At 35.6% G+C, this 25205-nt stretch overlaps 1 protein-coding gene across 2 annotated transcripts in view; it reads left to right on the top strand.

Moving 5' to 3' along the window:
* The first annotated feature begins 1526 nt into the window (after positions 1 to 1526).
* Positions 1527 to 25205, top strand: part of LOC141459606 (uncharacterized) — a 90688-nt gene continuing 67009 nt past the window's right edge. The window contains exons 1-3 of one of the 2 annotated variants that reach the window (XR_012461527.1): positions 1527 to 4974; positions 15087 to 15233; positions 15336 to 15568. Coding sequence is in view for 1 of the 2 variants with exons in the window: in XM_074138840.1 (XP_073994941.1) it covers positions 4903 to 4974 (72 nt within the window). In the remaining variant the exon portion in view is untranslated. The remainder of the gene's footprint in view (positions 4975 to 15086; positions 15234 to 15335; positions 15569 to 25205) is intronic. The other variant, XM_074138840.1, reaches the window with a different exon arrangement.

Below are 25205 nucleotides of genomic sequence, written 5' to 3'. Positions count from 1 at the left end.
TAGCTACGAGGGTCGTTTGAAAAGTCCGTACAAAAAAAAAAAACTACTTAATTTTTTGGCGTAAACCTTTTTTATTTTTCAACATAGTCTCCTTTTAGGCTTATACACTTCGTCCAACGCTGCTCTAGTTTGTTGATCCCTTCCGAATAATAGGATTTGTCCAAGTCTGAAAAATAGCCATTCGTTTCTGCAATCACCTCCTCGTTTGAATAAAATCTTTTTTCCCGCCAGCCATTTCTTCATATTGGGGAACAAATAGTAGTCCGTGGGAGCCAAGTCTGGAGAATAGGGGGGGGGGATGTGAAACGAGTTGGAACCCTATTTCCATTAATTTTGCGACCACAACTGCTGAGGTGTGAGCTGGTGCGTTGTCGTGATGGAAAAGGACTTTTTTTGTGGGCCAATCGTGGGCGTTTTTTCTTGCAGCTCGGTTTTCAAACGGTCCAATAACGATGAATAATATGCACCTGTAATAGTTTTACCCTTTTCCAGATAGTCGATGAGGATTATTCCTTGCGAATCCCAAAAGACAGTCGCCATAATCTTTCCGGCCGAAGGAACGGTCTTCGCCTTTTTTTGGCGCAGATTTCCCCCCTTGGTAACCCATTGTTTAGATTGTTCTTTGGTCTCAGGAGTGTAGTGGATGTATCCATGTTTCATCCACAGTGACGAAACGACGCTTTAAAGTCCTGCGGATTCTTCTGGAACAGCTGCAAACCGTCCTTGCAACACTTCACACGATTTCGTTTTTGGTCAAGCGTGAGCAATAGCGGCACCCATCTTGTGGATAGCTTTGTCATGGTCCAAATGTTGATGCAAAATATTATGTAGCCGTTCATTCGAGATGCCCACAGCACTAGCAATCTCACGCACCTTCACTCTTCTGTCATCCATCACCATATCATGGATTTTATCAATGATTTCTGGTGTAGTAACCTCAACAGGGCGTCCAGAACGTTCAGCGTCACTTTTTGCCCATATGGCCACTCCGAAAATTTTGAAACCACTTATAAACTGTTCTAATCGAAGGTGCAGAGTCACCATAATGTTTATCAAGCTTCTCTTTAGTCTCCTGAGACGTTTTGCCTTTCATAAAGTAGTGTTTAATCAACACACGAAATTCTTTTTCGTCCATTTTTTGAAAATCATTCGACTTCCTCGATTCAAACGATAATTCGAACTCTACAGCTGCTAACTTCGGTAAATCGAAAAAATTACAGTGTATTTAGATACGCTCGATAATTCGAAATCCTTTTCTTAACAACAGGGGGGAGAGAAGGCTCTATAATTCGAACGAGGCCGCATGCCCCTCTTTATAATTCGAATTTTCCCTAGTAATGTTTACTTCTCATTTTCCGCTTATTGTTCATTTCCTGCGTAATGTTTCCCTCCTTCCAGCCCAGTTTAACTTTACAATTCTCTTTCTTAGTTTGTCACGATGGGAAGTACGTCACCCTTACTGTGTCCGACAAAAAAGAAAAATTATCGCAGCCGTGAAAATGGTTCGAAACAAAAAAGATATCGCCAAAACTTTCAATATTCCACCATCAACGCTTTCTACAATTCTAAGTCACTTGACTAAGTCAAGCCACATTGTAACAAAAAACTGTTCTTCATTTTTTTAATTAGGTACATATGTATATTATTATTTATTGAAATGTTAATACATATGTAATTTTTTTGTTCTTTTTTGTCGTTTTCATTATTTTTACCTTTTTACTTGAGGCTATAAATGTCTAAAACTTAGGTAAGCTCACAAGTATTTTCAATATACGTATGTACATACATATATACATAATAATAACTCTTAATAATTCGAATTTTTCTGGTAGTCCCTTGGATTTCGATTTATCGAGAGTCGACTGTATATCAACTTAAAACCAGTTAAAACCAGTTACACCCCGCTAAAACCAGTTACATTCAGTTAAACCTAACTATGCCCAGCTACACCAGCTAAACTCAGCTATACCAGATGAAACCAGCTTAACCAGCTAAATCCAGTCTAGCTGAGCCTAGCTATGCTAAACCTGCTGAACCAGCCAACTAAACCCAGTTACATCCAGCTAATTATAACACGAAGACATTTGGGTTTACGGAATACCATCTTCCTCAGTAATGTGTGGTAACTTCTATGCGGCATTAGGAGAGTGAGTTCTACTTTCCAACAGGAAATTGCCAAGAAACTAGTAGACAATGCTTACAAATTTGGACATGTGACCATTCTAGGTCTTTAAGCGGAAGTACCTGGTGTTGCACCAGGAAAAGGAAATGGTACTAATGGGATCGTGAACTGCACACACACACACACACACACACACACACACACACACACACAGAGTCCTGCTTCCCAAATCTTCAAGAACAGAGGAATTGTCTGGAGGTGGTCGACTGAATGCAGTGATGTGTGTAAAGTTTCGATTATGGAAGAAAGTTGATCGGGTTATCCTAAGGGAATAGTTCCGCCATTTTTCCTCTTCCACCAATCAGATGTCTTTCCCTATCTATCTGGCCAACTGTTAGCAGCAGTTGTCCCAGGAGGGAATAGAGATCAGATTTGTACATATTTCTCTGTATTTTAATCATTTTACCAACGCAATTCTCTGTATTATGAAGCCAACTAACATCTAGTAAAGATTCCTAGTTTTTAAAAAAAACTCTCACCCTAAATGAACATGTACCCTCACTACCTTCTCTCACTCAAAGAAACCCGCAGCTAGAAGACACGATATTCATCAATAACATACGAATACTAGGCGACTATAATCAATCATCCCACCTACAGTTAAGTATAATTCAACCTACATTTTAATTTCTAGCAGTCGACATACTGCATGTTCTGACATGCACATTAAATGTTCATAATCAAATGAAAGTTCTATGTTAACTTTTTCCATAATATTCGGAAAAGTATTTCTCTAATGTACTTTAATGTAACTTTTAATTTCCCAAAAGTTTTCTTCGCTTTTCTACATTTCCCACCCACCACTAGAGTATTCCTTCTTTTCATTTAGAAACTTTATTTTAAATTAAAATTCATACATTCTCTCTTGTTTATTATTTATTATTTATTATTATTGTTTTGTTCTGAAAATTATAGTATAAACATTTTAATTTCTATTGTTATTAACTGGAGAAAAGTTTTTTGTTAATGAATTTATTTTTTTTAAATTTTTAAAAAGAACAAATAATGTTGCACACCATGAACTATATTTACAACTTATTACTGTTCCCTGCAATACCTAGCATTCCCCGGGGATTTTGACGGTTTTAAAAAAATTAAAAGGCAGTAAGATTATAATTTTCATAATATAAAAAAAAGTAAAAAGTAATGCTTATTTGTTCAGGCGAACTTTACGTCCAACTACCAAATTAGGTGTCGTGGACGGAGGCGACTAGCAAACATACGTACTTTACCATAAAATTCTCATATTAACCATTAAATAAATTCCAAGACCCTAGACCTGGGGAAATCGAACCCACTAAACCAACAATACATCTTAGCATTGCGGGTCTTGCCTATTAACCGCTCGGCTATCGTGGCGTCTTCATAATTAAAAAGAGGCCCAAGAGGACGCCAACTCTACAAAGCACTCTCTCTAACTAGCTTCTCATACATATCACCTTCACAACCAACTTACTGGCCGACTGCTCCCAATAATAAACTCCCTGACTTGCTTGACTTTTTCATCTGCTCTAACATCTCACAATCATTTCATACTTACTCATTCACCTTAAATGAACTCTCCTCTGATCATAGTCTAGTCACCCTCACAATAGACATCCACCACAAACTTAGTCCACCAAAACCAACGCTAAAAAAAACGGACCTATAGACTGGGACTTCTACAGAGACTTGCTTGAGAAGCAAATTGACCTCAAAATACCTCTCAAAACACCCCAAGAATTAGACAATACCGTTGATCACTTCACTGCCACCATCCAACTGAGTATCTGGCAAGCACCGTTAAACAAACTGCTCGCATACCTTATAACTTATCCCTCTTATTTGCGCACACTCAATTATAATATTTAATATTATAATTTAAATATTTTATTAACATGTATGTAGGTAATATGTTTTAATAAAATAATTTAAATATGATGACTCAATTATGTCAAATTTTGTATTTCTAGATTTTCACTGGAAACAACCATCAAGTTGATGACATCATCTTCTGAGTCTGAATATATATATATATATATATATATATATATATATATATATATAAGTATATATATATTGAAATTAGGTAAATCAAAAAAAGACGGTCCACCTTCCGGATGGAGCCATCTGTGTTGGTAGCGGTTTATTTCAATCTATTAGCGCTAAAATAATATTTTTCTCCTTTAACAGACTTAAGAACGTTTACTTTTAGCGAAACCTCAATTTCGAACATTCGACAAGAAAATAATAAAATTTTATTGCTTAAAAAAACAAAACATATAAATACTTTTTAGGATGTAAATTAAAGCAATAAACATTTTATCTATAATGGGACCTGCTATTCATTTACAGGAGATGATTACAGGAGAGAATGGAGTGAAAGAAGAAAGAAAATCTGGAAAAGGTTGAAAAGACGCAAACTACCACCTGTGGAGAACCTACAGGTGTATCCTAGGGAGAGCTCACCCGAGTGTTGGAGGATCCATGGGGACATGGAGTGGAGAATAAGACTGGAGAAGGTGTGATCGATCCGAATGACCTTGGCGTGGAGGGGGGGGGCGGCACAGCAGCACAGTGGGCAGAGTGTACGCGATACTCCTCTCTCCCCACCCGCCTGACAGCAAGAGGGTAGGGATGCACTCGACTCGCCGGCCAGCCGAAGAACTCGAATCAGTCGACTACAAACCGTTCTAGTATTTAGAGCCATCAGGCGCTCATATCATTATCTAAGTCAATAAATGCAATTAATTTTTTATTGTGCCTCAGAATCAACGAAAGTTGATCAGCTCAAACAGGAAGCGAATCAAAAGGTAATGCAACCATTTTTTTCGTCTTTTTATTTTCTTTGAAAAACAACTAAATTCAAATTTTATTATTTTTTTTAAATTGTAAAGAAAAAAAATTATTAATGAAAGGCCCAGTTAGAAATACAGAAACCCTTGATAATGAAAAACAATCTGTTCTCAAAGTTCGAACTCATAAATTGTCTTGAAACACATCTTAGCATTGCGGGTCTAGCCTATAACCGCTCGGCTATCGTGGCGCTTTCATAATATAATATTTAATACCATAATTTAAATATTTTATTAACATGTAATATTTTTTAATAAAATAATTTAAATATAATGACTCGAATTTTGTATTTCGAGTTTTTGCACAGGAAACCACCATCAGTACACCACAAAACGGATATTTTCAATGAAAACGGAGAGAATAGCAGAGAAACTGCACGATTACAATACTCTTACTTTTATTGTAGTAAGAATATGAGAAAATAAAAATGTCTGAAATCCTGTACTAATTTAATACTTATCACTTCAAAAGGAATCTACCCACTTTTTCGCACAGAAGTGCCTTAAAAAGAATTTCCAGGGAAAACGTTTTTCCAGTCAATGTGATTTGTAGATTTATGTGATTGTAATCACTGTACAAAGTATAAATAAAATCGTAGGAGTTGTTTGTGAGAAAAACTATGAAAATAACGAAAATTTAATTTGGAAAGCCACTTTCAGTTAGCTGATTTTTCTTTAAAGGTGGAAATTTAGTTCTACATTTGTACCTTATTAATAAGTAAAGTAAACGCCTATTTTTTTCAGGCAGGGCTTAACATCCAACTACCAATTAGGTGTCGTGGACGGAGGCGACTAGCGAACATACTTTACTGTAAATTTCTTTTATTAACCATTAAATAAAATACAAGTCCTACAGACCAGGAATCGAACCCAGTACCACAATACATATTAGCTTCGCAGGTCTCGCCTCTAACCGCTCGGCTATCGTGGCGCCTATGTCCAAGTTTACTTAGGTCGTTAGCCATCAGAGAAAAAAATCTCAAGTTATTTCTAAAGACAAACTCGAAGCCTAATACAAAACTCAAACATTTCAATGTATCTTATTAATATTTTGTAAGTAGAAAACCAGTATACAGTAAACAGTAACGGCACTTCTCAGATAAGCCTAACCTAACACTCGCTCAAAAGTGCTAAAAAATGTTATGAGTAAAAGTTTATTTCTAAGCATGCACAATTAGCTTACAAAATGATAATAATAATAAAAAATTGTATTAACCACTCCGCCGACGGTCATTGACCATGGCAGTGGTCTTTATAATTTATTTTGTACACCCAGAAATGTATTTTATTTTTATTTTTATTTTAATAAATAAAGACTTTATAAATAAATAAGTTTGCAGAAAATCGTTGAAAGAAAATTCTTAAAAATTAGGAAAAGTCTATACAATAAAGGCGATACTAAAGGTTGATCGATTTCCAGTCAAAAAAAAAAAACCTTAATGTGGAGTTTGGCGATGTTTCATTGGTAGTTTAGCTAAATATTAAATTTTGATACTTCCGGCGTTTTTTTTTTTTTGGTGTGGATATCAACAGACAGACAAACAGATCATTTTGTAAAAAAACTCGAATTATTGGGCTCAGTACACCACAAAACGGATATTTCTGATGTAAACGGAAACTACACGATTACAGTACTTCCTTTTATTGTAGTAAGAATATGAGAAAGTAAAAATGTCTGATATCCTGATCAGGATTCGCTACAACAATAATGATTTCCAAAACTTTCTGTCCTCCGTCCTTATTTCACACATTCAACTATCCGGCTCCTTCCCTTGCATGTTTTTAACAGCAAATAACCAACCCCTAAACGATTAAACTTGACCCATCATTGTCATTAGAAGCTATTGTGCGGAAAATTGTTTCCTTGGGTATATTCCGCAAATCTCTAGCCTTACTCTGTACAATTTACAGTTCAACTGGATAATATCTAGGGACATTAAGAGCAATGCTAGTATTTCATGTTTTTATGAAAAAAAGGGTTATTTTTTATTGTGTCTTTCAAAAGTGGATGGAAAACTTTACGCTTTTTTTGTTTTGTTTTAATTGAGAAATAAGTTAGTATTAGAAGGCGCCACAATAGCCGACCGAGCGGTTGTAGGCAAAGACCCGCAATGCTAAGATGTATTGTTGGTTTAGTGGGTTCAATTCCCCTGGTCTAGGCCTTGGATTTTATTTAATGGCTAATATGAGAACTTTGTAGTAAAGTATATTAGGCGGTTATAGGCTAGACCCGCAATGCTAAGATGTATTGTTGGTTTAGTGGGTTCAATTCCCCTGGTCTAGAGGCCTTGGATTTTATTTAATATTAATATGAGAACTTTATTGTTAAGTATGTTTGCTAGTCGCCTCCGTCCACGACACGTAATTTGGTTGTTGTTGGACGTAATGCCATCCTGAAAAAAATAGGCAATTACTTTACTTTTAGTTCAAATGATCCATTTTCATGAATGAATTGTCTGTCATTTGATTCGAAATTTTATGAAAAAAGAGATATCAGCTTTTGGGGGTCTCGACGCCTACCTATATAGGAGGGGAGTGTGCCCCATGTTAGTAAGGGCTCCCTCTGAAACTTTTATTACTACTAATAACTAACTCAGTAAATCTTTGCCCGATTTTGATTAAACTTAGTGAGGGAGAAGTGGTTAGAGTTTCCCTATGTGATATTAAAGTTGTTAGCTTAGAAGCTTCGATCCCCCGGTCTAGTTCTTGGATTTTATTTAATGGTTAATATGAGAAATTTCGCAGTAAAGTATGTTAGGCGGTTATAGGCTAGACCCGCAATGCTAAGATGTATTGTTGGTTTAGTGGGTTCGATTCCCTGGTCTAAGCCATGGATTTTATTTAAAGGTTAATATGAGAACTTTATAGTAAAGTATTGTTAGCTAGTCGCCTCCGTCCACGAGACCTAATTTGGTAGTTGGACGTAAAAGCATTATTTTACATGTAATGGGCCACACTTCTATACTACTTGGATACAAAAACTGTGCCATCCAGGCGTCAAAAGAGGCTTAGACCCTTCTCTGAGAGTCTGTTAATAATGTTTAGTTTTACAATCTGAAAAACAAATAATAATTGAGGTTTTAAAATTCAGAGCTGGATCCCCGGAAATTGTAATAAGAAAAACTCGTGTCGAAACACCGGAAGCTTTTACTTCTTTTTCCATTACGGAAAATTAAAAAGAAACTTTTATTTAAACTGGAAAACTTGGAATTAATTATAATATATTAGTTTTTCTTCAAACAAGAGAACCACTCCAACGATAGCAGAGAACAGTCAGTCTATAGGGAAAATTATTTCTAAAATACCATTGGTATAATTTTTTAGTCAGTTTTTTTATTATTTTCGTTTAAGAAATATTATCTTAGTATTATAAAGGAAATTATAATTGTTATCGTTTGTGAGCTGCAGCTTTTCTTTTGGTGCTTTTCAATTTTAATTTTTTTTTTTTTTTTTTTTTTTTGTAAGAAGGAAAATTGTTTTGATACCGTTAACATAAATTAAATCGGAAATATAATATTTCAGGGTGGCCTTTTCCGCCATTTTTTGTTTTAAAAATAAAATTATCCCATTATTCTACTTATTAATTTTAAATTATTGGATAATTTCTTGTATTTATTGATTACTCCATTAGATAATTTTCAAGAGCACGTATTTAAAGTTGAAAGCCTAACAAGACGATGGTCTTAAAACTCCTAAGACCTTCTCTTACTTTTATTTACGTCATTAAAGTTTCTTAACACTTGTAATTTTTATTGAATATGTTCCACAAAAATAGTAAACATCAACAATTACACATGTAATTCATCGTAATAAAATATTACTGTTGAAGAAAACGTGATGTCACAGATACCCCATTTGACTTTGCACAATATCTTCCTAATAAAAACTGAGAGTATGACCTAAAAACACAATATAATATAATATAAAAAGCTATTTATTCACTAAAAATGGCCCAGTTCAAGTAGCTATCATTATAGGTATAAAAGGAAAGAGAGGGCGTGACTCTGAGACGTGGCTGTGGGCGTGTCTTTGGGCGTGGCTGTAGGGGTGGTCGCCATTAATAAATTCCAGCTTCTGATTGGCTTACTTAGCCGCCCATATAAAACGCCTCTAACTGATACATTTCGATTGGTTAAATATTCAACATTAATTATTTTATAGAAAAATATAGTTTAGAATTTTTTTACTAATTTTTCCTCCGTAGGTATTTGATAAATTATCGGAATATGCCATAAAAATTACTTTGAAAAAATAAGTCACATTTGATCATAACCATTGATTCATCTTATTTGTATTTAAGGGGAAAAGATATTTGGTTGATTTTTTTTATGATATTAAGGAAAAAGAAGAAAAAAATCAAAATTTGCATTTAACGAGAAGGATGACCGGCGTTTCCGGGCAATTTCCTGGTAAAAGCTCAAAATTCAAAATCTGGCGGAGCCAAATAATTTGGAAAATTTGGTTTTACTCCCCTTAAAATCGACGATCATAATTATTCATAAATCAATAATCTATCTACAGCGATGTAAACGCCAGAGAATCACTGGTTCACAATACTTACAGATTAATGAGTTACTACTAGAGCGCACTGAAGTAGCCTTAAATATGCAAATTAAATGAAAACTCCCAACGGGTAGTTTGACCTAATTTTACAACATCAAGTAAATCCTATTTGAACCTTTAATCTGATGATTGCTTTTATTGTTCTAAATACAGGTTTAAAGAATTCTGTCGCGTCAATTTAATTTTTTAAAAAATGTTCATATTGTTCCAGTCAAATTGAAAAATATTTTGGACAAAGAACTGCCCTGAAAAGTCCTTACAAGTCAATAAAGTTACATCTATGCCAACAACCCAATTACGATGTCGTAATGAATCAATAAATTATTTCCATTTTTACAAAAATGATTTAATGATTAAGTAAAGTAAAGTAATTGCCTATTTTTTCAGGCGGGCTTTACGTCCTACCAAATTAGGTGTCGTGGACGGAGGCGACTAGCAAACATACTTAACAATAAAGTTCTCATATTAATATTAAATAAAATCCAAGGCCTAGACGCCAAGAATCGAACCCACTAAACCCACAATACACCTTAGTATTGCGGGTCTAGCCTATAACCACCTTACTTTACTGTAAAATCCTCATAATAACCAATTAATAAAATCCAAGGCCCACGCCGGGGGAATCGAACCCATTAAACCAATAATTCACTTAGCATTGCGGGTCTAGCCTATAACCTCCTAACTGTACTGTAAATTCCTCATATTAACCATTAAATAAAATTCAAGTCCTAGACCAGGGAATCGAACCCACTAAACCAACAATACACCTTAGCATTGCTGGTCTAGTCTCTTAACCGCTCGACCACCGTAGCGTGAAACATCATGTAACCCTTCTCTCTTAGACAAGGGGGTTTGCTTGTGCCCCACAGCTCAGTTCCGGAAGTCCAGATAGAGAGTTCTACAATTTTTATTTGATTAAAGGCTCACAACAAGGGTGAAAAGCCTCCAATTGAATGTTGTGTACCTATATTTCAATGTAATGTATTCACCTAGCGTCTATTAAATATTAGTAAGTGATAAATATGAAACAAAAATTTTAAATCTTATGAAAATTGGCTGACCGGAAGTACAGGAATTATTGAATAGATTTTTTTTTTTTGAGGTTTGAGGCAATTTTCATCGTAAAATGGTACCTTCAAAGTGAACTTGTACCAATATTGACGTCAAATACTTCTTCAATAAAAATGGCAACTTTCAAGAAAATTTACTTAAATAAACTGCGGGATACCATTCGATTGAAGTTCATTGGCTGACGACTTATTCGTAAGAAAGAGAAAGCAATAAAAGAGAAAAAGATGAGCATATCAATGGAAACAGAAGGAAAAACAGATTGAAATATCAATCAAGCGGATGAAGTTGGATTGGTTCTGTGTGGCAATATATACGGCACTTGTATTCAAGCCATGGCATCCAAATAGTTTCCTGTTTCTATCACGTACTTTATTCTCCAAATGTCTTACAATTTATTTGCCACAATATGGCCGGCACATTTCTTCTGGATATTTCCGGTTATTTGTCCATTTTGTTTGTTTTTTTTTTTTTTTGTTTTTCCAATCTAATCTTTGAAATTGTTTTCCAAATTATTCTATTGCGTAATAACGGCCATTCATCATAAAATAATTCATTTCATTATTTTGAATAAAATTACAAACAATAAGCGATCCTGTACAACACTATTGCAAGGAGAATGCTGAACTGAAGAATCCTGAATTATGTAAGAGATTAAGAGAGTTGATATGGAAAAAATCCAGTAAATCCGGAAGTAAATTACAAAATCTAGTGAATAATTAAACAAGTTGGAATAGTGATAATATTTAAAGGCCGAGCTAGAAAGAGCAACATTAGATATGAGTTGGTATCAAAGGTATGATGTCCCCTGTTTCAGGTAATAAATATATTTCATTACTAAGGCGCCACGGTAGCCGGAGCGGTTATAGGCTAGACCCGCAATGCTAAGGTGTATTGTTGGTTTAGTGGGTTCGATTCTCTGGTCTAGGCCATGGATTGTATTGAATGTTTAATATGAGAAATTTGTAGTAAAGTATGTTAGGCGGTTATAGGCTAGACCCGCAATGCTAAGGTGTATTGTTGGTTTAGTGGGTTCGATTCCCGGGTCTTTGGCCTTGGATTTTACTTAATGGTTAATCAAAGAAATTTAGAGTAAAGTATGTTTGCTAGTCGCCTCCGTCCACGACACCTAAGTTGGTAGTTGGACGTTAAGCCCCGCGTGAAAAAATAGGCGATTATGTTACTTTAATTTTTTTTTATTTCGTTACTAAGCCAAGCGAACTTTACTTTTACTTCCTTCCACTCGATTTCGAGAATATCCTAAAATACTATTCAGTAAATTTGCCACAGTCAGTTATAGGACTCCCGTTTGGGGCCGAGTAAGAATAGTCCCCTAGGTATCCTTTACCTGTCGCAAGAGGCGACTAACAGAGAACGCCGTACGGAATACCATCTTCACCTGGAATGGTGTAGTAAGTCCAAGCTGACACCAGGGGGGGGGTGCGGAGAAACCTGTAAGTCATGGTATCCATGACTGAGCTAGTGACCATACTAGGCTTTTAAGTAGGAGACATACGTAGTCTCTCTGTACCACGGGATGGTGAGTCAGCCCGCGGTAGTTCTGTTTCCAGGCTCACCAGAGTTGAGGAAAGGTTTCGTGGTGGTGGAGGTATTTGGAATGATGATGGTAGGGTCCCTATGATCAATAGCACACAATATGTGCCTTCGGGAATAGTTACACCATCTTCTCAGTCACCACGTGAACATGCCAGTTTTACGACTCACACAGGATCTGAAAAACCAATGATGCTCGGTGTAATCTTGCTGTAGAAAATTTCAGATAATCCTAACACTTTACTAAACTTGTCGGCAAAATTAACAATTAACAGTAAATTTATATATGTTATTCTATTGTCTGAAGTTTTTTAATTAGTGTAAATGTTAATTATTAAAAAAGCACAAAAGGAAAGGTCGGGAGCAGATAAAGAGTAAAAGGACGAAGGATAAGGTTTTAATAAAAAAAAAACAAACCAACGACGAGAAAGGGCAGACATTTTTACGAAGTAATGAATGAGCTTTCCTTCAAATGAGAGACAGCAAAGGAAATGTGTACTTGACACAAGGCTGGCATGTTTCTTTTATTAAAATTAACACGAAGTCAAGTATTATTGTTTTGATAAAAGTTTTACACTTACGTACACTTTGAAGCTCAACTTTAAAACAAAATTATTACATTACAGCTTTAAAGCACGTCAAGGTCCTAAATTACAAAGTTTTTTTTTTCAATTCCAAACATTTAAGAATCATATTTAATCATTACCAAAATTATAGGTTTGTAAAATTGAATAATTGTATTATACTAAAATGTAGCTTTTCCGAAAAGCCTACTCAAAACTTTCCTCGAGAAGTGCTTTAACACGAATTTTCATTAAAAAAAAAATAAATAAATAAAAGTCAATAATCTACGAGAATGACGGAGTTTTCGGCAAGAACTGGTTTCGAAGAACATCTGAAAAAAGCTGAAATAATGATTTAGTAAAGTGGTTGGTGAATTAAAATTAATGAAAACAAATGTAATTACATTAGGTTCTCCCTAAAGCGAACCATACTTCCACCCGTTTACTCACTCCTCACTCCTCTTCCCACAACAGATTGTGTCAAGGTACCTAGGGAATCTTCATGGGACAAACGCCAAACCTGGAATCCACAAACTAGACTCAAATGGAAAGAACTGAACAGACGATTCAAACATCTCTCTCAGACTTCTCGACAAACGATCTAAACTCTCACTACGGAATAAACGACTTATCCTACACAATGATGATACTGAAACCTGCCTGGGGACTTACGGGAATGGAACTTTAGGGCTCAGCCAAAGCTTCCAATATCTACCTTGCACCGGAGATTTCCTTGTTCCCTTGTATGTTTCCAGAAGCTATAAGATCCCCGTTATATTAAATTCCTAATCATCACACATCAATCACCTCACATCCTAATCCCACTAGTATCCCAACTTTTACTGCATTGCCTGGAAATACTCGCAAGACGGCTGAAGCGCAGAGGTGGCCACGCGATCTTCTAAATGAATGAGTGAATTCTCCCCTCATGTACTCATGTTGTATCAGATTCACTTGTTGCAGAATTATACTGCAATTGTGAAAATAAAGTAAAAAAAAAAAAAAAGTAAAGTGGTAGGTACTTCCGGTTCTGGCGTTTTGTCGACCGCATGTTGACTTCAAATCGATATATCAATTTCTGGGCTCTTGAAATCTAAAAAATAAATAAATAAATAACTTATACAGAGACCTCAATATCGGTTATTTCCAGTCGAAACTCAATGTCGAATATATGGTGCATTCACAAAGCTCACCCTTAACTTTAGTGAGAGTAAAAGTAATAATGCCACCTATGAACTTGCGGCTTTTATTCCACTATTACACATTTTATTATCTTTCTGTAAGTTTAGTATCCGGATGAGAAATGTAAATTTTATCATTCAACAAGACAAAATGTAATAAAGTGTAAACAATAAAGTGTAAAGAATAAAGTGTAAACAATAAATTCAGTTTAGTAGGGTTTTTATTTATATTGCGTATTGCGTGACTGTATACTGCTGAAGAATGTTTATTCAACGTTTTTTGGAAGGTTGTACATCCAACTACCAATCCACCACTACTCTGTGGTGGACGGAGGCGTCTAGCAAACATACTTTACTATAAATTTCTCATATTAAACATTAAATAAAATCCAAGTCCTAGACCAGGGGGAATCGAACCCACTAAACTAGCAATACTTCTTAGCATTGCGGGTCTAGCCTAAAACCGCCTAACAATACTTTACTACAAAGTTCTCATATTTACCATTAAATAAAATGCAAGACCTAGAGACTGGGTATCGAACCTATTAAACCAACAATACATCTTAGCATTGCGGGTCTAGCCTATAACCGCTAGGCCAACGTGGCGCCTGTTCTAAATAGTGAATAGATTCCCTTTAAAGTGCTATTTTATTTATTTATTTTTATTTTTTGAGTAGTACTCCGTTTTTGAGTATTGTTAAGGAGAGTTAAACTCAATGGTACGCCCACTTTTTGGCCATCTTTTCGATATTTCATAGATTTATAGCATTTACGTTCCTCTTTAAAGTTATCTTCCATAGACTTTTCTCTTTTCTTCTTCTGCTTCTTCTTCTGTTATTATTATTATTTTTTTGTTAAGATCGAAAAGCACACCTAACTGGACCAAATTGTGGTTACTTATTTTAGGGAAATGTGTGAGTACAATATGGGATGCTGGCTACAGTTCACCTGAGATAAACCCACTAGTTGCACTTATCAACCTTTTCCACCTACGCAATATTTAATGTATCAATGAACATGTTTGGTCCAGATTGTGTAGACTCTGTTCCAAATTTTTGAAAAGATATTTTTAAAAATTTCTATTATCTTTTTTTTTTTTAAAAAAAAAAAAATCACCGAACAATGTTTCTTGTATTTTAAGAAAATTGGACGAAAATAAAGGTGACAGGAGGTGTGAATTTAGAAGAACAAAGGAGCTTTCCAATCGATTTAATGACTCCATTTTTAGCTTTTAGAAAAATTCAACTCGGTGCAAAGGTTGATTATTATTCGAACAAACGCCCACATGGTATGTATTTATAGTATTAACTAACTAATATGTTATATTTGTACATATTTTGACTTTTCTCAGTAAATAACTACATATTGGAATAACATAATATTCAAACAGGAAGCAAGTGGACTCACACGACTTTCTCTTGCCAACATTCTGCAGTTGGTTACACTGAAATCCAACCTTACAGAGAAGTCTCCATCCCCAGCTCATACCCAGAAACGAATTTTAATATGAAAAGTGATGAATAAAATTTATGCGGAAAATTCCTAGGAGCCATTTTTTTTTTTTTTTTGAGAAAATGTCAACAAAGTGATCAATCCATAGAGGAGTAATGACGTACTTCCGAGGTGAGGAATTCTCTTCAAAGTCGAAAATTTTAGGAACACATTTTAACCCTCCTTAGGGGACATCCATAAATGACGTAACGCCACTATAGGGGGGAGGGGTAGAAAAATTGTGACACTTTGTGACAAGAGGGGGTTAGGGGGATAGAATGAGCGTTATGCCACGCTTTTTTAAATCACTTTTTCATTTCCTTTTTTTCAATAGCGCGCGTTTTGTGTACCGTATGATTTTCGTTTTCATCAACTATCGATATGTACCCAAAAATATAGGGGGTACCCAAAAATAACCGGAATTGCGTTGCCGCGCATGGAGCTTATGTAGTACGCATTTCTGCCGCTAGACGTGTATAGCGCAATTCCTTGCCAGTTCAGTCCTGCCTGTGTTGTCTGCCTGGCTTGTTCTGTTCATCTGCAGTGATTGTTTTTACCAGCGTTGTTTTGTTCTTTTTTCGTTTTTTATGATGGCAAGTTTAAGTGAACAACGTGCAGCTCTGAAATTTTGTTTTCTACTCGACAAAAATGCTGCTGAAAGTGTTTTAATGTTGAAAACAGCTTACAAAGATGACGCTATGGGAAAAACTCAAGTATACGAGTGGTTTACTCGGTTTAAAAATGGCGACATGTCGATTGATGACAAACCTCGTTCTGGACGTCCATCAACTGCCCGAATCGACGAAAATGTTGAAAAAATTCGAGAGCTGGTGTTCACAGACCGTCGACAGACAATTGATCAACTGTCAGAGAGTAGTGGGTTATCTTGGAGCTCGGTTCAGCGAATTTTAACGGAAGATTTGGGGATGAAAAGGGTTGCTGCCAAGTTTGTTCCTCGAGTTCTGACTGACAATCAAAAAGAACATCGAGTTGAAACATGTCGTGCTTTGAAACAACAGCTTGAAACTGATCCAGACTTTCTGTCAAAGGTCATTACTGGTGATGAGTCATGGTGCTATGGTTATGACCCAGAAACAAAGCAATAGTCGACGAAGACGATGGAAGACGTCATCTTCACCCCGACCAAAAAAATGTCGTCAAGTCAAGTCAAACATCAAAACAATGCTGATTTGCTTTTTTGATGCCAAAGGCGTAGTCCATTCAGAGTTTGTCCCCCCAGGTCAGACCGTCAATCAAACCTTGTATTTGGAAGTTTTGAAAAGATTGCGCAATAGTGTTCGCCAAAAAAAAGACCCGATTTGTGGCAAACAGGAGACTGGTTCTTCCACCACGACAATGCACCTGCACACACAGCCATCTCTGTTACACAGTTTTTGGCTAAAAATGGCATGGTTCCGCTGCCCCACGCACCTTACTCGCCTGACCTGGCTCCGTGCGACTTTTTCTTATTTCCACGCATGAAAAAGGGCATGAAAGGTCACCGATTTGACAACATTGAAGAGGTCAAGAAAAAAACGAAGAAGGAGCTGTCAGCCATTTCTAAAGATGACTACAAAAAATGTTTCGAACAGTGGAAGCACCGGTGGGACAAATGTATTTGTTGTAATGGAGAGTATTTTGAAGGGGATAAGGTTGTTCTGTAAAAAATTTGTAAATAAATAGCTTTTAAAAAATAATTCCGGTTTTTTTTGGGTACCCCCTCGTATACGACAAGAGCGCTACTCAAAGACTGTTGTTTTGCATTGGTTTTTATGGCTGCCCTTAGTGGATTCGTTGAACTAAAATTATCGCCATTGATTCCTACCGTTTGTTGACAATAAGATCGGAAATTTATATTATAAAATATCAGAAAATCTTTATCAACGTTTTTACAAAGCTGTAAGAGTAGCATAATCCTTCAATACAAGGAAAATTTTTAATGAAAATGTATAAGGGGGGGGGAAAACCAAGATGTGACGTCATTTTTAGGGGGGAAATTGTGACAAAGGGGGCAGGGGGTCAAAAAAGGAGATTTTTAGCGTTACGTCATTTATGGACGTCCCCCTTAACAGTATACAAAAAAAAAGTAGAGCCGTACATATACAAAAGTGGCACTTTAGAGGAAATCCTCCTCATAGGAAAAATTCCCCCGGAAAAATTGAATAAAAGTTTTAAACTTTTATGTTCATAACTTTAAGATGTTTCAGTTAAAAAATTGTAGGGTAATCGTTTTTGAGAAAATCTCCAATTTCCGGAAAATCTTTTCCAGTAAAATGGCACTTCCGGTCAGTTGATTTCCTTTAAATTTGGAAATTTATGTATCAAATTTGTTTCTTATTAACTCGATATAGGTAGTAAAACAGGAAAATTAACAATAATGGCACTCTAGGGAAGGGATTAGCTACGCGGTTAGCGTATTGATTTCCCACGCGGAGGTCCCGGGTTCGAATACCAGCTGCTGACCCTTAGATTTTCTCTTCCTAGGAGTTTCTTACAGCTCACTGTCCGGTGATGGACAGTGTTGTCTGTAAAGGAGAGAACACTGTCCGGAAGCCGGCAGTGCACTGAAAAAAGCTCCGGGCGCTAATAACCCTAGATTTTGACGCGCCTTAAATCATAAAAAATAATAATAATAATAATGGTACTTTAGAGGCATGCCTAATCATCTCTTTTCTCCAACTTCCTTTAATCAGATTTTCTTGGAAAAACCTTTCAAATAAAATTTTTCAGTTCTACACATTTGCAATTTGAGTTTTATGTGTTTTTTTCACTTTTTGAATTAAAGTGGATAAATACAAGCCATTTAAGGAAAATCACTTTTTCGGATATCAAAATCGATATTTCTGGTGAAATCGAATTATTTACTCGATAAAAAAAAGAAAAAGTAAATAATCCTAAAATAACAGATTTTTCACTATTTATACCAAATTTAACGCACCATACTGTTATTTGTATTAAGTCTGAAGTGCGTGACTTTCATGCACAGGCCCATGGGTACAATGTTCTGCACGCGGGGGGGGCATCAACTATATACAATGTACCATGTTTGTACACGGTTTGGGCATGTTGCTATTGTTAGCCACACTCGTGTCTACTCACATAGTAATTAAATACAGAACTTGAATTACCCAGAGTGGCGCCCGCACACGTTAAATAAAACACATCAAGTGTAAACAAACTAGGCACAGACTCTTAGTACAATTTTCCCAAGTCACAAATTATGCATTTTCCACAAATTAGGCATGTTTACTAAATGTTAACTTGCTGTAAAATAATTAAAACAATAATTTTGGGAAAAATGTGTCTTTACTTCTGGAAAATTATGTTGCCCTGGATGAAGGGGACTAGCAAACATACTTTACTATAGACTTCTGTTATTAACCATTAAATAAAATCTAAGGCTTAGACCAGAGAATCGAACCCACTAAACCAACAATACATCATAGCATTGCGGGTCTAGCCTATAACCGCCTAACAATACTTTACTATAAATTTCTCATATTAACCATTAAATAAAATGCACAAGGCCTAGACCGGGGTAATCGAACCCACTAAACCAACAATACATCTTAGCATTGCGGGTCTAGCCTATAACCGCCTAATGTACTTTACTACAAATTTCTCATATTAACCATTAAATAAAATGCACAAGGCCTAGACCGGGGTAATCGAACCCACTAAACCAACAATACAACTTAGCATTGCGGGTCTAGCCTATAACCGCCTAATGTACTTTACTACAAATTTCTCATATTAAACATTAAATAAAATGCACAAGGCCTAGACCGGGGGAATCGAACCCACTAAACCAACAATACATCTTAGCATTGCGGGTCTCACCTCTAACCGCTCGGCTATCGTGGCACCTGAAAATCATTGCACTTATCCGATTATTCGCGATAAACTGAATCACAGAAATCAGGATTTGAAGTGGAAACCGAGTGAAGAAACAGAAAACCCAATCCCCCCTTCCAGAAAATACTCAAAATACTTCAAACAGACAATTCAAATAACTTCTTGCTCAAACCCAACATAATTCATATAGTTTCATGATTAGTTCAACCCAGTTATTATATTTATAATTAGATGATCGATTTGTGTCATTTATCTAAAAATTTCTAACTGAACTTAGTTCTTTTTCAAAGCATCAAACCAGACAACTCTGTGGGCGTTCCCATTCGTTTTTCTGTCTAATTATACGCGATTTTTTTTACACTTACCACCAACAGAAGTTGTGACAATAGTAAATGAGAGCGTCACGTGACTGTTTTACTTTTCACGTGAGGATTGTGATCATTATTTACTACCGTAGTAATTTATTTATTTACACAAAGTAAATAAAACTAAAAATAAATTATTGTACATAGGCGACGTAAATTTCTTGACATAGAACTAATCATTTTTTTACGTATTAATCAATAAGCATTCTGTTCAAGGTTGTTGTTAGGTAGTATTTTCTTCTTAGATCTTCAGTTAGAATCATCAGTCGCTATGGTAATGATTAAACCGGATGTGATAGTTTTTTTCTTCTTACTGTTCTAAGAATAACATGTGCGTTTAAAATAACTATTTTTTTTTTTACAATTAAAGTTTGTAAAAGTGTTCACAGCTGATTGTATTGGTTGATTGCTATTCTTAATGTATATTTAGTGATGACGTCTTGTGTAAACATGTACACGTAGGAAATTCAACACAGTTGACCCCGGAAATTGCCGACCAACATGCCACTTGGGGATTATGTTTTACTATAAATATGGTATACCGCACATGTCCAATGTCAAATATGTCGGCCCCCATCAACATGCTGTCAGTTGTAACATTGTTTACAGATTATGTATTGATTTTTTTTTTTTATTATGTGATGGTCCATAATGTCCTGGAATTAAGTGACAGTGTTCCCGATTAAAAGACGTGGATAATATGGAACATGCTCGTTTGAGTGCGGTTCCAAGATATTGGTGACAACAAAGTGTACAGCAATGCAAAGATTGTAAAAGAAGTGGCTATAAGGCAAATCCTCTGCAACCTAAAAGATCTATTGTGGCTTTCCATAATGTGTGATTGAGTGTATTTGGTGTTGATCTCGAGTTAGCCTGAGGTTTCGTTAAGCCTAAGTAGTTGCACACATCAACTATCTCTGCAGGCTGTGAGCGTTTTAGATACCCAATCCATTTATTGAATTCCATTCAATAAAATTGTACTTCCAAATCTGGAATTTAAATTTAAATGAAACTGTTAATTTAAAAGGAAATCCTGTGCTACCCTTGTACTCTCCCGGAAATGACTGCCCTTATTGGGGTTTCCCTGTAATTTTTTTCAGATATTATAACTTGTAGAGCACCATGAATACAATAAGTGTATAAAGTATAAAAGAAAATGATTAAAGCTAACTTTAAGAAAATGAAAAATCCATTTTCCAAAATTAGACATCGCAAAATTTATTGAATAAGAACTTTTCTTGGAATCACTTTATAGAAAACTCAAAGTGGACTGAGACACTTTACCATTAAAGATTTTCATATACATGCATTATTAAACAGGTGACATAACCTGACAATTTCACTGACTGTGAGCAGTGAGAAAATTACAATTTTCATATTTTTTGTTTTCCCTCTTCACAATCGCTAACAAAGTTTTATTTATTTTTATAATGAGAAAAACTACAACAGCGATCACACTACTTCCTGTTTTGAGGAGGCGTAACAGAAGCTGGAAACTAATACATGATTAGGAGTAACAGTATTTAATTAACTGATCTGATTTAATATTAATTAATGACGTCACATTAATATCCGCCTTGGGGGTTAAAGTTTAATGAAGCGTTAAACTGATGAGACCGGAACTATCTCAAGCTATGATGGTTGAACTGTTACAACTTCCTGTACATCTTCAATAAGTGGAAATGCATTGCAAACTTCCTGGGAAAAAAATGTTGCCATAAAATTTTGTGCTCCTGCAAAGGCCTTAGAAGAGATAAATCTCTAGACATGAATCGCTCACACGAATTTTTTCTAACCGATTTTAGGCTTCACAACATCCTTGTTCCTTTTACCGGTAACAGATTTTCATCCATCTTCAGAGAGATTTATCTGTATAACCGCCTAACAATACTTTACTATAAAGTTCTCATTAAAATAAAATAAAACGCCTAGAATCCACTATACCGCAATACACCGTAGCATTGCGGGTCCAGACTATAACCGCTCGGCTATCGTGGCGTCTAACTGTACTGATGTAGAGAGACCTGGGCTTACAGATATATCAAATCTTTAGCATTAGCCTTATTGATCTCAACCTTCAATCTTCAATTCAATCTCTTGTCTTGGAACGCTCAGTGTATCCCTAATAGATCTACGCTTCCAAGCCCAGTAAAAAAATAATTTAAAATTGTCCCTTTAATATGTTCGCTATTTAGAGATTTTCCAAAGAAGAAGGGCAACGATCGCGGCTCACAACCTAAACAAAATAACCACCCTGCGCTGCTAATATTAGAACTTATATTACAAATCATAGTACTTCCCTATTCTTTCAGGCAGACTTTACTTCCAACAAACTCTAATTAGGTGTCGTGGACGGAGGCGACTAGCAAACATTCTTTACTATAAACGTTCTAATATTAACCATTAAATAAAATCCAAGGCTTGGACCGGGGGAGAATCGAACCCACTAAACCAACAATACGTCTTAGCATTGCGGGTCTAGCCTATAACCGCCTAACAATACTTTACTATAAAGTTCTCATTAAATAAAATAAAACGCCTAGAACCCACTATACCGCAATACACCATAGCATTGCGGGTCTAGTCTCTAACCGCTCGGCATCGTGGCGTCTGATTGTACTGAAACAACACGTTAAAGGATAGTTTGATTTCACCTCTCCCTAATAACTCCGCTTAAAATTTTTTGATTAAAAAAAAAATTTGAACTGTTCAACCAAATGTCACTTCCAATCATTTGATTTGTTTTCTTTGGAAAACTGGTTGCATAGTTAATGGATGCGATTGTAGAGACTCTTTAAAGAGATAATTCTTTCTAAAAGTATTCTTGAAAGATGTTTTCACTTGACCCTAGTTTCAAGTAACAGTTTTAGATTTACAAATACAATTATAAACACGACTGCCTGGGTGCGAGTGTTAAATGAAATTAAATAAACCAACCTATTAATCAATAAAGACAATCAATAAAATCAAGAGGAATTGTAAGTTAGATAATCATTGATACAATTGCAAAATTAATGGCTCACAACAGAGAAGTAACCTATCACGCAACATCATGTTAAAAAGTGGAAAATTATATAACAGATGTTTTTTAATAACATATTTTTATAAATAAATTTCAACTGTAAAGAAGAAACAAATATTACATTATTGTTTGATAAGACATTAAAATTATATAAATTAAGTTTATAAGACCATGTTTTTCACTCTTTTTTTTAATATCTAACAAACGAACAGAATTTTAGATTTCACTTTTTACTTAAAAATAAAATAGACGTTTCTAAACTCGCTGGGTCTACAAAAAAAATTATGTTTTCTAATTTGTGTGTGTGTGTGTGAGAGAGAGGACGTAGTCGACATAATTCAAATTTGTCGTTTCGACTTGATGCAAATAGAGGCCACTACAAAACGGTTTTGGTCAAAATCGTTTGATCTGAAGTACCAAATATAGTGGGTATCGTTAAATTTTTTGATGACCGATTCATTGATGCATAGGAAAGAAAGATTTAATGTCAATTCCAGCCAATTCCCTGGTCTAGGTCTTAGATTTGATTTAATGGTTAATATGAGAAATTTTGCAGTAAAGTATGTTAGGCGGTTATAGACTAGACCCGCAATGCTAAGATGTATTGTTGGTTTAGTGGGTTCAATTCTCCTGGTCTAGGGCCTTGGATTTTATTTAATTGTTAATATGAGAAATTTTGCAGTAAAGTATGTTAGGCGGTTATAGACTAGACCCGCAATGCTAAGATGTATTGTTGGTTTAGTGGGTTCAATTCTCCTGGTCTAGGGCCTTGGATTTTATTTAATTGTTAATATGAGAAATTTTGCAGTAAAGTATGTTAGGCGGTTATAGACTAGACCCGCAATGCTAAGATGTATTGTTGGTTTAGTGGGTTCAATTCTCCTGGTCTAGGGCCTTGGATTTTATTTAATTGTTAATATGAGAAATTTTGCAGTAAAGTATGTTAGGCGGTTATAGACTAGACCCGCAATGCTAAGATGTATTGTTGGTTTAGTGGGTTCAATTCTCCTGGTCTAGGGCCTTGGATTTTATTTAATTGTTAATATGAGAAATTTTGCAGTAAAGTATGTTAGGCGGATATAGGATAGACCCGCAATGCTAAGATGTATTGTTGGTTTAGTGGGTTCAATTCTCCTGGTCTAGGTCTTAGATTTGATTTAATGGTTAATATGAGAAATTTTGCAGTAAAGTATGTTAGGCGGTTATAGGCAAGACCCTCAATGCTAAGATGTATTGTTGGTTTAGTGGGTTCGATTCCCCTGGTCTAGGGCCTTGGATTTTATTTAATGTTTAATATGAGAAATTTTGCAGTAAAGTATGTTTGCTGTCGCCATCGTCTACGGCACCTAATTTGGTAGTTGGAAGTAAAGCCTGCCTGTAAAAATAGCCATTACTATAATTTGATTGACATTGTTAACAATAAATGTTTGTATGTCTTCTGTCCTGACCCTTTAGGACTGTTAATACCTAAACATTCCAACTTTCTGTGATTTATCATTTTTGTGTTTCGTGTTCTTTCTCAACTGATTCTCTTAAAATCAGTAATCAGTCTGAAAAATTTGACTTAAATAAATAAATTCTTAATACAAAAGATGGTCAAACACCCAAACTCCTTACATCATGGATGGAAAATTATACATACTGGAAATAATCCAAAACAAAAAGTTTGTGAGCTAAAAAAAAAAATAAAAATGTGTTTTTCCAATTTAGTGCTGAATTCGTTGCCCCCCCCAAAAAAAAATTGGGAAAGAAAAACCGCGCTCTGGTTTTTATCCCCCAATGAAACTCGTACAAAGAGATTGCAATTTTTTTTTTATTTTCTTTGCCAGCAGCGATATAGTGGGCTGTATTTGGTGATTTATATGGCACTGGTAAAGCACATACCTTTTGTTATGGTAATGGAGTTAAATTGTCAAGTCTCGAAACAATGTCAATACGGTTGGAAAGTGTTTTTTATTTTTAATTTTTTTTTTATTTTTATTATTTTTTTAATACAAAACGTTTCAGTGAACTGGTTCCGTTAATGTTTAGGTTTTTCTTTTCTCTTAATCTATTATTAGATTAGATTGTATTAAAAGGGCGGTTCCACCAAAAAGGGGAAGGAACGCAGGCAATCCAAAATGATTCCCATTGTTCCCCGTCCACCCATCATCTCATGAGAGATACCGGGGCATCAAGAACAACAAATCCGGCTAAAGGTTGCCAGAAGCTAAATATAATAAACTAATAAAGTAGCAACAGGGCACTCAATAGCCCAGTGCACTGGAATAAACCTAGAAAGTTCTGGTAAAGATTACCAGATGCTACAATCTCCGGTAGGGAGAGACATTTAACCTGCCGAAGACGAGGAATCTAGTTTTAGAATAAACGGGACACACCTCTACAAAAGTGCCGCACAGTCTCATTGGGGACTCACCACAGCCAGCGCAAATTGGCGACTGGATAAGGCCGCATTTGTAAAAAAGATGATACCGCTAAATTCGCATGTCCACTCAACCAACCTGAACCAACTGGCCGGGATCCGGGA

This window comes from Rhodnius prolixus, unplaced genomic scaffold, assembly GCF_049639745.1.
Source record: "Rhodnius prolixus isolate KJV_2025 unplaced genomic scaffold, Rpr scaffold_17, whole genome shotgun sequence".
Lineage (NCBI taxonomy): Eukaryota > Metazoa > Arthropoda > Insecta > Hemiptera > Reduviidae > Rhodnius > Rhodnius prolixus.
This window is presented reverse-complemented; position numbering and strand designations above follow the sequence as displayed.